The 13801-nt window shown below is 31.4% G+C and overlaps 1 protein-coding gene across 5 annotated transcripts in view; it reads left to right on the top strand.

Annotated features, from left to right (window-relative positions):
• The window catches only part of HECTD1 (HECT domain E3 ubiquitin protein ligase 1), a 73785-nt gene that overhangs the window by 35615 nt on the left and 24369 nt on the right, over positions 1-13801 (top strand). For 3 of the 5 annotated variants that reach the window (XM_065905834.1, XM_065905836.1, XM_065905833.1), the window contains exons 16-25: positions 2379-2513; positions 3039-3185; positions 4032-4126; positions 5331-5436; positions 7146-7280; positions 7797-7936; positions 8222-8545; positions 9481-9647; positions 9742-9918; positions 12900-13736. In XM_065905834.1, the coding sequence (XP_065761906.1) occupies positions 2379-2513; positions 3039-3185; positions 4032-4126; positions 5331-5436; positions 7146-7280; positions 7797-7936; positions 8222-8545; positions 9481-9647; positions 9742-9918; positions 12900-13736 (2263 nt within the window). The remainder of the gene's footprint in view (positions 1-2378; positions 2514-3038; positions 3186-4031; positions 4127-5330; positions 5437-7145; positions 7281-7796; positions 7937-8221; positions 8546-9480; positions 9648-9741; positions 9919-12899; positions 13737-13801) is intronic. The other 2 variants (XM_065905835.1, XM_065905837.1) reach the window with 2 other exon arrangements.

The raw sequence follows: 13801 nt of genomic DNA, 5'->3' as shown, positions 1-13801 counted from the left end.
GTGATCTGTTTCACCCTTGATAGTATAATTGTTTCAGTGCTATTCTCTCAGAACATCCCACCCTTGCCTTCTCCCACAGAGTCTGATATGGGAGATTTAATATGCATTATTTTATTTTGTAATCCTGATTAAATACTTTGTGATGAAGCACTTTGAATTCCTGGATCTAGACCCAGATAATTTGATACTTAGTTTAATGGCCATCTTAGATGAAGTCACGGTCTCAAAAAGATACAGAAGCAAATGTTACTGACTCATATTACTAGTTTTTAAATTCTGTCCATTTAGTATACACTTTTTAATAAATCCATTATATTTCCATCTGCCATACCAGTTATTGAATTTTTTTATTTTTGAAAAAGAAAGTAAAATCTCAGTTAGATTCATTATCTTCTGATGACACATTTTTATTTTACATATAATAATGATACAGTTTTTTTCATACAGTATGTAAAGGATACCTTTGAGTGATTGAGATGGGAGGGTACTTATGTTTGCATGGCTTTGGCCATAGAAATAATAGTAAGGGATTTTACTAGAAGCACTACATATAATATATGAAGACATTAATTATTACATATAATAATTTCCAGTTGTAAATGTAGACTGTTAAGCTAGAGATTCCTTCCAATTCAGGATATCTTAAGGGCATTTGAGGAAGAAATATCTCATTTGAAGGTAGCCATTATATGGTAAAAGGAACTTGGACTAAATACAGTTTACTTTTTTCATGGAAGTTATGTTCTGTAAAGTTTCCATGAATTGCTTCTTGGAGAAATACAGGTGTAGGTTCCTGTGAGGCTGTGGTCATGTTTTTTAAGTTTTTGCTGCACTGCATACACATGCCCACAAATGACTGTGAAAAGTGCTACAAGTATTGATTTATGGATTACACATAAATTTGAGTGACTAGCTGATTTCACAGGTATGAAATTCTCAAATGATGAAGCTCAACTCTTAAATTCTTTATAAACTACCACTCAGCTATCTCAGGAGTTTTTTGGAATAAAATGTGAAAGTGTTAGTTGCTCAGTTGTGTCTGTCTCTTTGCAACTTATGGACTCTAGCCTTCCAGGCTCCTTTGTCCATGGAATTTTCCAAGCAAGAATATTGGAGTGTGTTGCCAATCCTGTCTCCACGGGATTTTCTTAACCCAGGGACTGAACCTGCATCTCCTGCATTGCAGTCAGATTCTTTACCATCTGAGCCCCTAGGAAATTGTATTAACCACCCAAATCTAGATTAACTCACAGGGAAGTGAGCCTTATAATACAAAAGAAAAGTAAATCAAAGAGAGCATAATCTCAGTCCTCTAATTTAATTTTCTTAAAAAAATACAATTATTCATTCAGTTTCTTGAAATCAGTAGTAACTCAGTGAACATGTGGTTATTCTTGTGTGTGTGAAAGCTGTATGTATCAAAATATACTAACTTTAGGTAAAAATAATTTTACCTGTTGTAAAGTAATAGATAAAATCATTTTATCTATTATAAAAAATAATTTTGTATACACTCAGTTTTAACCTGTTGTTATTTCTTAATACTGCTTATAAAGTTTCTTCACTGTTGCCTGATATTCAGAACTTACTTACCTTTTAATTCTGAGAGGCATACCAAAATAGAATAGTAACATATTATTAATTCATGTAGAGAGCAAAATTTTTTCTATTAACATTAGAGCTATGCTAGGTTAGTTTGTGATATAAATGAAATCGTAATAAATCATAAAAACAGTGTTACATACAAAATTTCATCAGACTCAAGCCTGGGACATGTGTGGGTTCCTCTCTCAAATAATATTACTTTAATTTAAATGAGAGGTAATTAGTGCCCAAACTGACAATAGTCATTCTTGCTCTTGATGTAATATATAAGTACATGAGCATCATATTTTGTGTGAATAATATAATGTAAATAGAAGAAAGACATATAAGTTAAAGTATACCCTGGACTGTTAAAGGTTCAACTTCAGTTGATGGAATTACAGATGGTATAATTTTCTCTTCCTTTTTTTCTCCTTTTATTTTTGCTTATTTGTATTTTCTAATTGGTTCACTATAAAACATTGTTAAAAAAGAGCAAAGTTACCCTTTATAGCTTTAATTTTATTTAAATAAAGTAAGCTTATATTTAGTATATGAACATAAAGTTTGAATAACCAAAAGTTAAAATTATATGTTCTTTGAGTTGCCTAAAATCTGCTGGTGGTTTTTTAACTGTTAAATCTTTTTGATGTACATGCATAGAAGTAGTAACATTTTTTGGATCTTGAAACTGGCCAAAGATTTTAACTTTAAAGGTTATTTATTTAAAAGGAAGATTTGGTAAAACTATTAATTGTAGTAAAAATTCACATTTACTCTTTTTATTTTGGTAGGTACGAACTATGGCTCGAGATTTATATGACGACCACTTTAAAGCTGTTGAAAGCATGCCTCGTGGAGTAGTGGTAACACTCAGAAACATAGCAACTCAGTTAGAGTCATCTTGGGAACTTCATACAAATAGACAAGTATGTCAGCCTCTAGATTTTATGACACGCAGTGATCTTAATTTAATTTTTCTTCTTTATCTTTACTATTCCAGATATTGATTAGGGAGTCAGCAAATTATCACCCATGGGTTAAATTTTGTATGGTTTTGTTTCTAAATGGTTGAACACATATCAAAAATAAGAACAATATTTCATGATTTCTGAAAATTATATGAATATGTAAAATTGTTGTTCTGTGGTAGTTTTGTTGCACACAGCCACACTCATTTATTTCCATGTTGTCTGTAACTACTATAGTGGCTACAATGACAGGGTTAAACAGGTGTGACGGAGATGCGTGGCCTGTGAAGCCTAAGATAATTATAATCAGCCTTTTACAAATGAGGTTGCCAAGTCTGGTAGAGAAAATTTGCATTCATAATTTGAATTTCTTAATCTTGTTTAATGTCTAATTTCATGGTAATTGATGTTCTGATAAATTAAGTATATTAAGACCTGTTGGTTTTTTCATCATCCTTATTTAAAATTTTTTTTTTCTTTTAGTGTATTGAGAGTGAGAACACTTGGAGAGATTTAATGAAGACAGCTTTAGAAAATCTGATTGTACTTTTGAAGGATGAAAACACAATTTCACCATATGAGATGTGCAGCAGTGGCTTGGTGCAAGCGCTTCTTACTGTTTTAAACAATGTAAGTAGTACAGAATGAAGTGTATAGTTAGAAAATTACTTGTAGCTACACTTTTGACAGAGCAAGGTTTACTTTATTTTGTCAAGGAGTATTAAAAACTGTAGTAAATGTTAGCATCCATAATTTCTCCAGCCATTAAGTTTTACCAGTAGTTTGAGCCAGTTGAATTAAACAATTGAGTTTAGATTTTCTTTTTAGTTACCTGATTATAACTTATTCAAGATTTGTTTGAAAAAAATGCTTTAACATTATTGACTGCTCTGATTTCCTCATAACTTGTGTAAAATACAGTTAGTAGGCCTTTTTAAATACCTAAAATATTTGGACAAGATTAAGTTATGAGCAATGACAGTTTAGGAAGTTTATGTGAATATTTGACAGGTATCAATATTTACCAGTAGCCTTATATTTCCCTTCAGTTTAGTCTGTGTTAATATCTCTTTATTATGACAAAATTTTTTTCCTTTATTGAAATTATCTTGATATATCATCACTCTGTATCACTTAATGTGTATGAAATCATTATTTTGATATACCAGTCATATTTTTTCTAATACTGATTAATGTAAGTAGTACTGTTAAAATGCACAATGTTCATAAATAATCTGAAAGTAGCTTCTATACACTTTGAGGAAAGGAGTGTAATTGCTATCCATTATAACATTAAAGATATTAGCCATGATCTACTGGTCATATAATAAAAAATTTTAATTGAAAGAAAATAATGAAAAAAAAAGAAAGAAAATAATGATTTCCCTTAGATTGTATTGATAATTTTGTAATGTATATTAATATTAATATTGATTAATTTCAATATCAGCCATAAAATTTTTTTTTTTTTTTAAGAGCATGGATTTAGATATGAAACAAGATTGTAGTCAACTGGTAGAAAGAATAAATGTTTTTAAAACAGCCTTTAGTGAAAATGAAGATGACGAAAGGTAAATCCCCAAATTTCTTCTAATTTTATGTTTAAAGTGTTTGTAAGTTGATAGGTTTCTTTTGAAATAGTCTAATATAGTGTTCATATACAAAATAGGAACTTTTTAATTCAGTACAAGAGTAGCTTATAAATATATAAAAAGGAAAGATTTTTTTAAAGTATTTTTTAATCTAATAGAATAAAAGGAAAAAATCCATGTCTGCTGTGAATGCAGCTGACCACTTATTTAAATTAGATAATCTTTAAGATACAACTGAACATCTTAACACTGATTATTTGATGATATTAAGTACTAAGTATTCATTCCCTTTTAGTTGTGGTGATGATATGATTTTATTTTTTAAAACTTCTTCTGTAGAGCTACATACTCAAAAGTATTTCTGAGTGAAATGCTTTGGCATTTTCTTGAAAGTACGTGTAAAGGGGAGAAATAATTGGGGATATAACTAGAAATCAATTGGCCATTAATAGGTAACTGTTGAAGCTAGGTCGTGAGTTGATAAAGGTTCATTTTATGATTTTATTTACTTTTGAATATGATTGAATTTTTTAAATAATAAATGAAATTCAACTCCATTAATTTAAAATACCATTTTAAATGTGTGTGTATTATATTATATAGATATATAATCATTTATTGAAACATTAGTCTGTTAAACATATTAGCTCTTTGCAAATTATTAGTAATACTAAAATATACTTGTCTTGGTGGGAATGTCTTTTTTTTTGGGGGGGGGAATGTCTTTTTATATAAATTGCTTTAAATAGTTCTAGTGAGTTGATGATTTTTTAAAACTTCCTGATATAACTTGTCACGTTATTTTCCAGAAATATTTTACCAGTGATGCCTCGCTAACAGTACTATCATTTTCCAAACTTCACTGCTTTATATAGTCTGTTATATGTATCAAATATTATATAATAAAATTGTTTAAGGTTTAAAAAATAAAATACACGTTAAATTATACATTATTTTGAATGCAGTTGTGAAAGTTTCATATGAAAAATGAAATATTTTAGTAAGTAAAGAAATTGAGTTATGAGATTATCTTTGCTTACTCAGTTGTAGTCTAATGAAAAACTAAACTTCACTTTGCATTAATACAGAAAGTAGGGGTCTGTATGAATTGGCTATTGCAGATCCTGTATGAACTTTAGTTTGAACTTATATGGAAGTTCTTAACAATTACTTGTTTTCCTAGCCGACCAGCTGTTGCATTAATCCGAAAGTTAATAGCTGTATTAGAGTCCATTGAACGTCTACCTCTCCATTTGTATGATACACCAGGATCCACTTATAACCTCCAGGTAACCATGAAAATGCAATTGCTGTTACTGCTCAATGTATTTAGAAACAGTCTTATTTTTCTTTAAAAAAAAAAAAAAATTTATATTTTATTAAAGAATAATTGTGATTGTTGAAACAAAATGTGACAAATCATTGTTTAATGATTGCTTAATAGTTAAATTCTTTAACCCTTAGTTCCTCTTGATTGTTCTTTTTAATGACTTTTGAATGTATTAGTATTTTAATATTTATTTTTAGTAGTAAATCATATTTAGTAGACCATAAGTGGAAAATGACACTCTCAGTTGGAAAGCAAAAAAGAAAATCCTTTTGTTCTAGAGTTAAGTCCCATCTATTTATGAATTAAGTCCCTTTGTCTCTGTGTGTAACTCAGCATGTAAGAAAATGTGAAAATGTTTCAGGCACGATTTTTATTTCCTGTTTTCTGTATGTCATTGAGTAGAGATGGCCTTCCTCAGCTATTTCTATTGATCCTTTTGGAAATCTGCCATTATCACATGGTTTTATAAAAAGCCTGTTTTCTTCCTAAATATTATTTGGTTGTCTTTCTTATTAATTCATTAAATTGTCCTTATGTTAGCATCTAGTATCCCAACATGAACAAAATTCTTACTGCTAATATCCCAAAACAGATCTTTTCCTTTTCTGTAGGTTACTTTAGTATTTACTTACAGGTTATTTGGACTGGAGTCTTGCTTTTATTTGACCTTTTCTGCATTTCTCTGCATCAAATAGTTTCTTTTATATTCAGCCTTTAATAAGTGACTAAAAAACTATATTTGCGCTAACAATGCCTACTCAATACAAAAAAACCTTAGCATTCCGCCAAGAACCCATTACTGTTACCAAAGGCACTAGATTTCCAGACTAGAAAGCTTGTTCAGGGAATTACGGTATTGTTACTATATCTGACATGATACGTATATTAAATAAGTTGTAGAAGTCTACTTTTTGCTTTACTTCCAACAGAACATTATAGAGGAACAAGGGGATTTTTGTCTATTATTTTAAAGATTTTATCTTTGATAGGTGAATGAAACAGAAATAGTCTCAAAGACTAGAGATATCCCAGGTTATACTTATAGGAGCACCAACATCTTTTATTGTTTGTATATCATTTCAGGAGACTGTGCAAGATACAAGGACAGGAAAGCTAGGGATGTGCCCTCTGGTAATTTTGTAGTCTAAAATGCTTCCCAAATGTACATATAAACGTTTAATTCTGTGGCTATAGAAATTAGTTAAAATTTATACAGAAATGAAGCACATACTTGTTTTATTTACTGAAACATTGGATTGGAAGCTATTAAAATGTCTTGTATTTTTTCAGTTTACTAGACATAGATTATTTAATAATTCTCACTTTAAAAGCATAAGTTAATTAGCTGCTTTTTATAACTTATCTGGAAAATTGCAAGTTACCAGTTAAGGCTGTAATATTTCTGTTAATCTGTTAAGTCATTTATAATAATTTTATTTAAACCATGTATGTTTGAAGTTTTTTAGAGATAAGTAGTTTGTTTCTTTCTTCAAAATATTACTTATTCAGAGAACCTCTTTAAAACATTTAGTAGGAAACAGATCCTGATACTTCTTTATGGTTATACTTTATTAATCTCAATTGCTGTGTTATGTAACATTTCTCATTTTCAAAATGCTAAGATAAAAGCACAGCATTCCCTGAAGCATTTTAATCATTTCTGTGTAGATACTTACAAGAAGATTAAGATTTCGGTTGGAACGTGCACCTGGTGAAACTTCATTAATAGACAGGACTGGCAGAATGTTGAAGATGGAACCTTTAGCTACAGTTGAATCTCTGGAACAGTATCTCTTAAAAATGGTGAGTTTCTGGCAAGGACATGGTGTGAAATAAGCTTTTTTTGCTGTGGTTTAGCCCTTTAGAAAAGTGGTTTGGGAATTCCATTTTAGAAAATAATGTTTAGACTATAAATGGTTTCTTCATAAAGATGTCTATTATAGTTATTTGTACTACTAAAACAGTGAGCAAAACGTTAATGCTAATAAGTAAAGGAGTTATCAGTTCGGTAATTATTTCAATTAGTTTGACTGTTATTTGGCTATCATAATATACAGACTGATAAGAGAAAAATGTTTTTGTACAGTATGATCGAGACTTTGTTTTATTCTGTCTGTTGAAATAATAGACTAAAGAAATACTCTCTGATATTAATAGTGGGGTGCTGTGGTTAGGGAATTTTCTAGTTATTTTTCTTTTTCAAATATTTTTTAATGAATATTGATTATTTTAAAAATCACATTAAAGGGTTAGGAACAAAGTGGGCAGTGAACTTCAATATATCATCATTAAGGTGTCTTCCATATTTTCTTTGGGTAGGTAGCAAAGCAGTGGTACGATTTTGACCGATCTTCATTTGTTTTTGTTCGAAAATTAAGAGAAGGCCAAAATTTTATATTTCGGCACCAGCATGATTTTGATGAAAATGGAATCATTTACTGGATTGGAACAAATGCCAAGTAAGTCACTCTATTTAATGTAGATTGAAAATATTCACCCAGAAAAGAAATCTAGGTAGTAGAAACCACTCTGAATATTCTGTCGTTCTAGGAATTTCATCTTTTAGGTTAAATTTAAGACCCCCATCTAAATTTTTCTTTTTATGAAGAAAAGTTGCTTAAATTACTATAGAATTTTTCTTAATGTAATTTTATGTGGAAAAAAGGTAGTCTGAACAAGTGCAGTTATTTTAAAAGTGTTAACTGTTAACACTGCTTAAGAGCATTTTCTTTGTTTTTATGTAGAACTGCATATGAATGGGTTAATCCAGCTGCTTATGGACTTGTAGTAGTAACATCATCAGAAGGACGAAATCTACCTTATGGCCGCTTAGAAGACATATTGAGTCGTGACAATTCAGCTTTAAATTGTCATAGCAATGATGATAAGAATGCCTGGTTTGCCATAGATCTCGGTCTCTGGGTGATACCATCAGCATATACACTTCGTCATGCTCGTGGTTATGGAAGGTCTGCACTGAGAAATTGGGTTTTCCAGGTATCCAAAGATGGACAGAACTGGACTTCTTTGTATACCCATGTTGATGACTGCAGTCTCAATGAACCAGGGTTAGTTGAGGAGTCTTTGTAAATTGGAAAACTCAGTAAAGAGCTTTGTTTATTTTTATAACTATATCCTCTTAGAGCTCTCTATTTTATAAGATACTGAAACAAGATTTTCTTGCTAAAAATATCACTTGATACTGTAATTTAGGTGTTAAAACTTTGAAAAATGACTTTATGAAAACCATCAAATGCTTTAAACTTTAGTAGAAGCTGAACTTATTTAAAAAGAAGTTGATACATAGCTATACATGTATGTATATAGCACACTGATGAAAGCAAAAAGAAAAGAACTTTTAAACTAAACTATCCATTTATTCACACAATGTATGTGAATGACAAATTAACAGTGACTATTGATTTTTCTTATTTTATGTATCTATTTTCCTAAATTTTATATATTGATCATATATGTGCTTTTTAAAGGCAGAAAGTCAGCATTACGTTTCTAAAAAATTTAGTTCTAATACAGTTTAATTGTATATTGTGGCACATTTTGAGGAGTAGGTAGAGTGTAGATTAAATTATTTTTTGTATTTGATGTATGGAGGGAGCTTCTTAACATGATTAATAGGTAATATTTTCAAGCTTTAAAGTTGCTGTTTTAATATTTCATTTAAAATTTTTCAAAAAATTAAATATCTTATTTATCATAAAGATATTTATTACTCATAAAATATCTCATTTCTTTGGATTTTATTAATTATAAATCTTTTAGAGTTATGAGTCAAATTAGTCATACACATTTAACATTTCATTTTTCATTTTCTTCTATTTTTCTTCTTTGATTTCTTGATTTTTGTGTAACAAACTGTTGACTGAACATGAAAGTTACTTTATTTTTCACATAATTTTCTATTACGTAAAAAAGATCTTTGCTACCTTAAATGTATTTTTCATATATTTAAAATATTATGTAATATTTTCCCTAACATTCACAGGTCAACAGCCACCTGGCCTCTTGATCCACCAAAGGATGAGAAACAAGGGTGGCGACATGTCAGAATTAAACAGATGGGAAAGAATGCGAGTGGACAGACCCACTATCTCTCACTATCTGGATTTGAACTTTATGGCACTGTAAATGGAGTATGTGAAGATCAGCTAGGTAAAGAGAGAACAGTAGGTTTTTCTAACTTACTAAAACAATTACACTTATGGAAAGTGACTTTGACTGTATCTCTCTAATTTCTACGAAACAGGAAAAGCAGCTAAGGAAGCAGAAGCTAATCTTAGACGACAGAGACGTCTGGTTCGCTCCCAGGTGCTGAAGTACATGGTCCCAGGGGCTCGTGTGATCAGAGGCCTTGACTGGAAGTGGCGTGATCAGGACGGCAGCCCGCAGGGAGAAGGCACGGTCACGGGAGAACTGCACAATGGTGAGTAGGTGCTTAGCGTTTCTCGTGTAGAAATCGAGTATTTACGTAACAAAATATTTTCTTTTGCTATTTTGTGGTAGTATATAAATTGAGTAAATGTTCCAGGAATAAGAAGAAGAACCCATCTATTGGTTTTATGTTAAAATGGAAAAATCATTTACTTAAATACTGGAAAATTTTTTAATTGTTAGGTTTTTGACTCAAAACTTACTGCTAATAATTTGAAGTAATTTTTATTAATAAGTTAGTATAAGGTAAATACCCTAAAAGACATATTTTTCTGCTCCTTTTGTGTCTTTTTTTTAAGTTTATTATTCATAAGTTCCATTGATCTTAATTTCTTATGCTTTTCTTTATCTTGTTAGCCTCACAAGAATCAGGCAAAATTTTTTTGTTCAATTATAAGTCATATAGAAGAAAAAGCATTAGTATTTTAAGTTAAACATTTTTCAGTAAAAGACAGAACAAAAATTGCAGCGTTTTCATTTATTAGTTAATTATATTTCAAAATGTTTCTCAGTCTACCAGTTTTTCTTTGGGCTAGTAAACTTTCGTGTTGCATAAGCATTATTTTTTAAAATCCAGCTCATTTTAACTTTTGATTCTGTAGATTTTAAGGAAGTTCATACCCACTTTATGCTATCTATTCCCAGAAGCAACTGTAGTGGCTAGATTTTTTTCTTATAACTTAAAAGGCTCATTTATTAGTGGATAATTTGCCTAACCAATGGTGATTCTTAGGAATTTTGCCTACCATTTAAAAAAGTAAAATGTTCTTATTGTCAATTTACACCAAATATTGAAAGAGATAATAAGAGTGACAGTGCTTAAGAGAATGACTAGCATTTGATATCTTAACTATGTGATGAAATCATCTGTTTACTTAAACTCTTTTTGCTCTTACTACGTTTAAGATTCTGTCCCTGAAATTATCATACAAAATGCATTTCTGGAAAAAAAAAATGCATTTCTGTTTAGTTGTACCCTAATTTCAGATTATCATCATAGCAGGTTTATAGTGAGTGAGCATGTATGCAGCTGCTAAAATTCATAAAACACAATAATACTTGAATAATAATAGTTCAATTCAGAAATTTCCAGTTTTCTTGTTTTTGCACATCTTAATGATACTTAGTTAATATTCTTATTTCCCCTACATTGTTTAACTTTTAAGTGTAAGCTAGTTAGGGATATGTAAGTACTGTGTGTTTTTCTTGGTTTGGAGTCAAGTGAAGCAACTGCTTAGGAAAATTGGAATCTTAATTTCAGAATTTAGCATATAAGAAAGGCTTATTTTTGCTGATCTGACAAATGTAGAAAAGTCATACCTTAAAACCATTACGTTGTACAGAGTTCTTAGCTTTCAAATACTTAAGCTAACCATTATTAATAATGGCTAGTCGTTACTAACTCTTTTTATCTAAAGAGAACTTCAGAGTTTTGTAAATGTCCACTTTTGTTATGTACCCTTTCTGAGTTCTTGTCAGTGATCAGTTTAAACACATTCTGAAGCGTAACTGAATGGTTTACATTTATTAGTTATTTTTCTATACTGTGTCAAATCTCTTCCCTTTCTAAAGAACCTTTGTGTTGGTGGGAATATCCATTTTTTAATTTATCACACAAATATGAGTGCCTGTTACGTAAAGGTACTTTATTAGACTTCAGATTCACATTGGTCAACAAAAAAGAATGATCCCATGCTTCCTGGTAAAACAGATAAAACATACAGTTACAGATTTTGATATGTGCTATGAAATAAGTTATCAGTATATTTGGGGGCCAGTTAATATGATACAATGTAATTTTATTTGGGATTGGGTATGTTTTTGAACTTTTCCTTTTCTCACACTTTTCCATGTTACAGAAGAGATAGTTAAAAGTTGATTCTTCAGAGGTTAATTCAGCATACAGAATAAATTGAGGCAATTGAAATCTCATCTAAACTAGATTATGTAGATTTGGGGCAGTCAGTTTCCTCTCAAACAACTTGTGTGCAGATAATTCCCACAGGTAATTTAATATTACTTAAACCCCTCTGAGTTTCATTGTAAACATGTATGAACTTGGCGTGTGTGTGTGTGTGCATGTATGTGTGAGAGTGTGTGTGTGTGTGGGTGAAGTACTTTTAATGTTTTTAAAGACTATTTATGTGCTATTTTTTCCCCTGAAGTAATTAGCTTATAACACTAAAATAAGATGGCAAAATTTATATTAATTTTATTTCTAATAGGCAATTTATTTTGTTTTTGGAAGTTAATTACCATTTTTAAAAAAGAAGTATTGTTTTCCAAGTATAAGTAAATATAGATTTAATATTATGTTCACTAGTTCTTTTCATGTTGTTAGCTTTATCATATAGGTTCTATCTCATAAAAGAGCTTAGCATACTTTTAAAATTTTGGTTTTAGAATTATGTGCTTATTCAAATTTATTAATTTTAATCATAAGAGAACCAAGTAACCACTGAACTTTGAGAACACAACCGAAATGCTAACTTAGTGTTATTTGAGCTAGTGGCTTAGAATTTCTACAGTGATAAATGAATATTTTGTCCGTCAATTATAGGATTTAGCCCAAACTTAGAAATTAATGGTTAAGCCAGCACTTTTTTCTATAAACATTTGACCACATGATCATATTTAGCAACTAAAAAAGCTTTTACTTAGATTTCATGTATACTTGCTGAAGTTGCAATACTTTACCATTTTTATCCGTCTTTTTACAGTTTTTAACAGTTCTTCCCCTTGAAAGATACTCCAGTAGTTATAAACGTGACCCTTATATTGTTTTTAAATATTAACAAACAGTTCAGAAATAAGAGAAACAGAAGGATTCGATTTTAGTTGGCAGACCTTAGATGACTAGAAATTCAGAGAAGTACAGCACTGATGAAAAGCTGATCCCATATTGTGGAGCTACTGTCTGACACGCTCCTATCTGCTTTCTGCTGGGTCTCACAAACTCCTGTCCCTTTCCAGGCTGGATTGATGTCACCTGGGATGCTGGTGGCTCAAACTCTTACCGTATGGGCGCAGAAGGAAAATTTGACCTCAAGCTTGCACCAGGGTACGACCCTGATACAGTGGCATCACCCAAACCTGTTTCATCCACTGTTTCAGGCACAACGCAATCATGGAGCAGCTTGGTGAAAAACAACTGTCCAGACAAGACATCTGCTGCTGCAGGCTCCTCAAGTAGAAAAGGAAGCAGCAGTTCTGTGTGTAGCGTGGCCAGTAGCAGCGACATCAGCTTGGGTTCGACCAAAACGGAACGGAGATCAGAAATTGTAATGGAACACAGTATAGTTTCAGGAGCTGATGTCCATGAACCAATTGTTGTTCTTTCATCTGCTGAAAACGTCCCTCAAACAGAAGTAGGGTCATCTTCCAGTGCAAGTACCAGCACCTTAACAGCGGAGACGGGAAGTGAAAATGCTGAAAGGAAGTTAGGCCCTGATAGTTCTGCTCGTGCTCCTGGGGAGTCTAGTGCAATATCCATGGGAATTGTTAGTGTTAGTTCTCCTGATGTTAGTTCAGTCTCTGAGTTAACTAATAAAGAAGCCACTTCACAACGGCCCCTTAGCTCTTCAGCAAGTAACAGACTGTCCGTGAGTTCTCTGTTGGCTGCCGGGGCCCCCATGAGCTCTAGTGCAAGTGTACCTAACCTGTCCTCAAGAGAAACATCTAGCTTGGAGAGTTTTGTAAGGAGAGTGGCAAATATAGCACGGACTAATGCCACCAACAACATGAATCTAAGCCGAAGCAGCAGTGATAACAACACTAATACTTTGGGGAGGAATGTGATGAGCACAGCAAGTAAGTGAGCTTTTCATTATAGAACCCAATGCTTTTTCCACTCTGAGGGATGCAAAGCAGGATTT

Source organism: Muntiacus reevesi, chromosome 15 (genome assembly GCF_963930625.1).
Source record: "Muntiacus reevesi chromosome 15, mMunRee1.1, whole genome shotgun sequence".
NCBI classification, from domain to species: Eukaryota; Metazoa; Chordata; class Mammalia; order Artiodactyla; family Cervidae; genus Muntiacus; species Muntiacus reevesi.
Note: the sequence above shows the minus strand (reverse complement) of the source record. Positions and strands in the feature narration are given on the sequence as shown.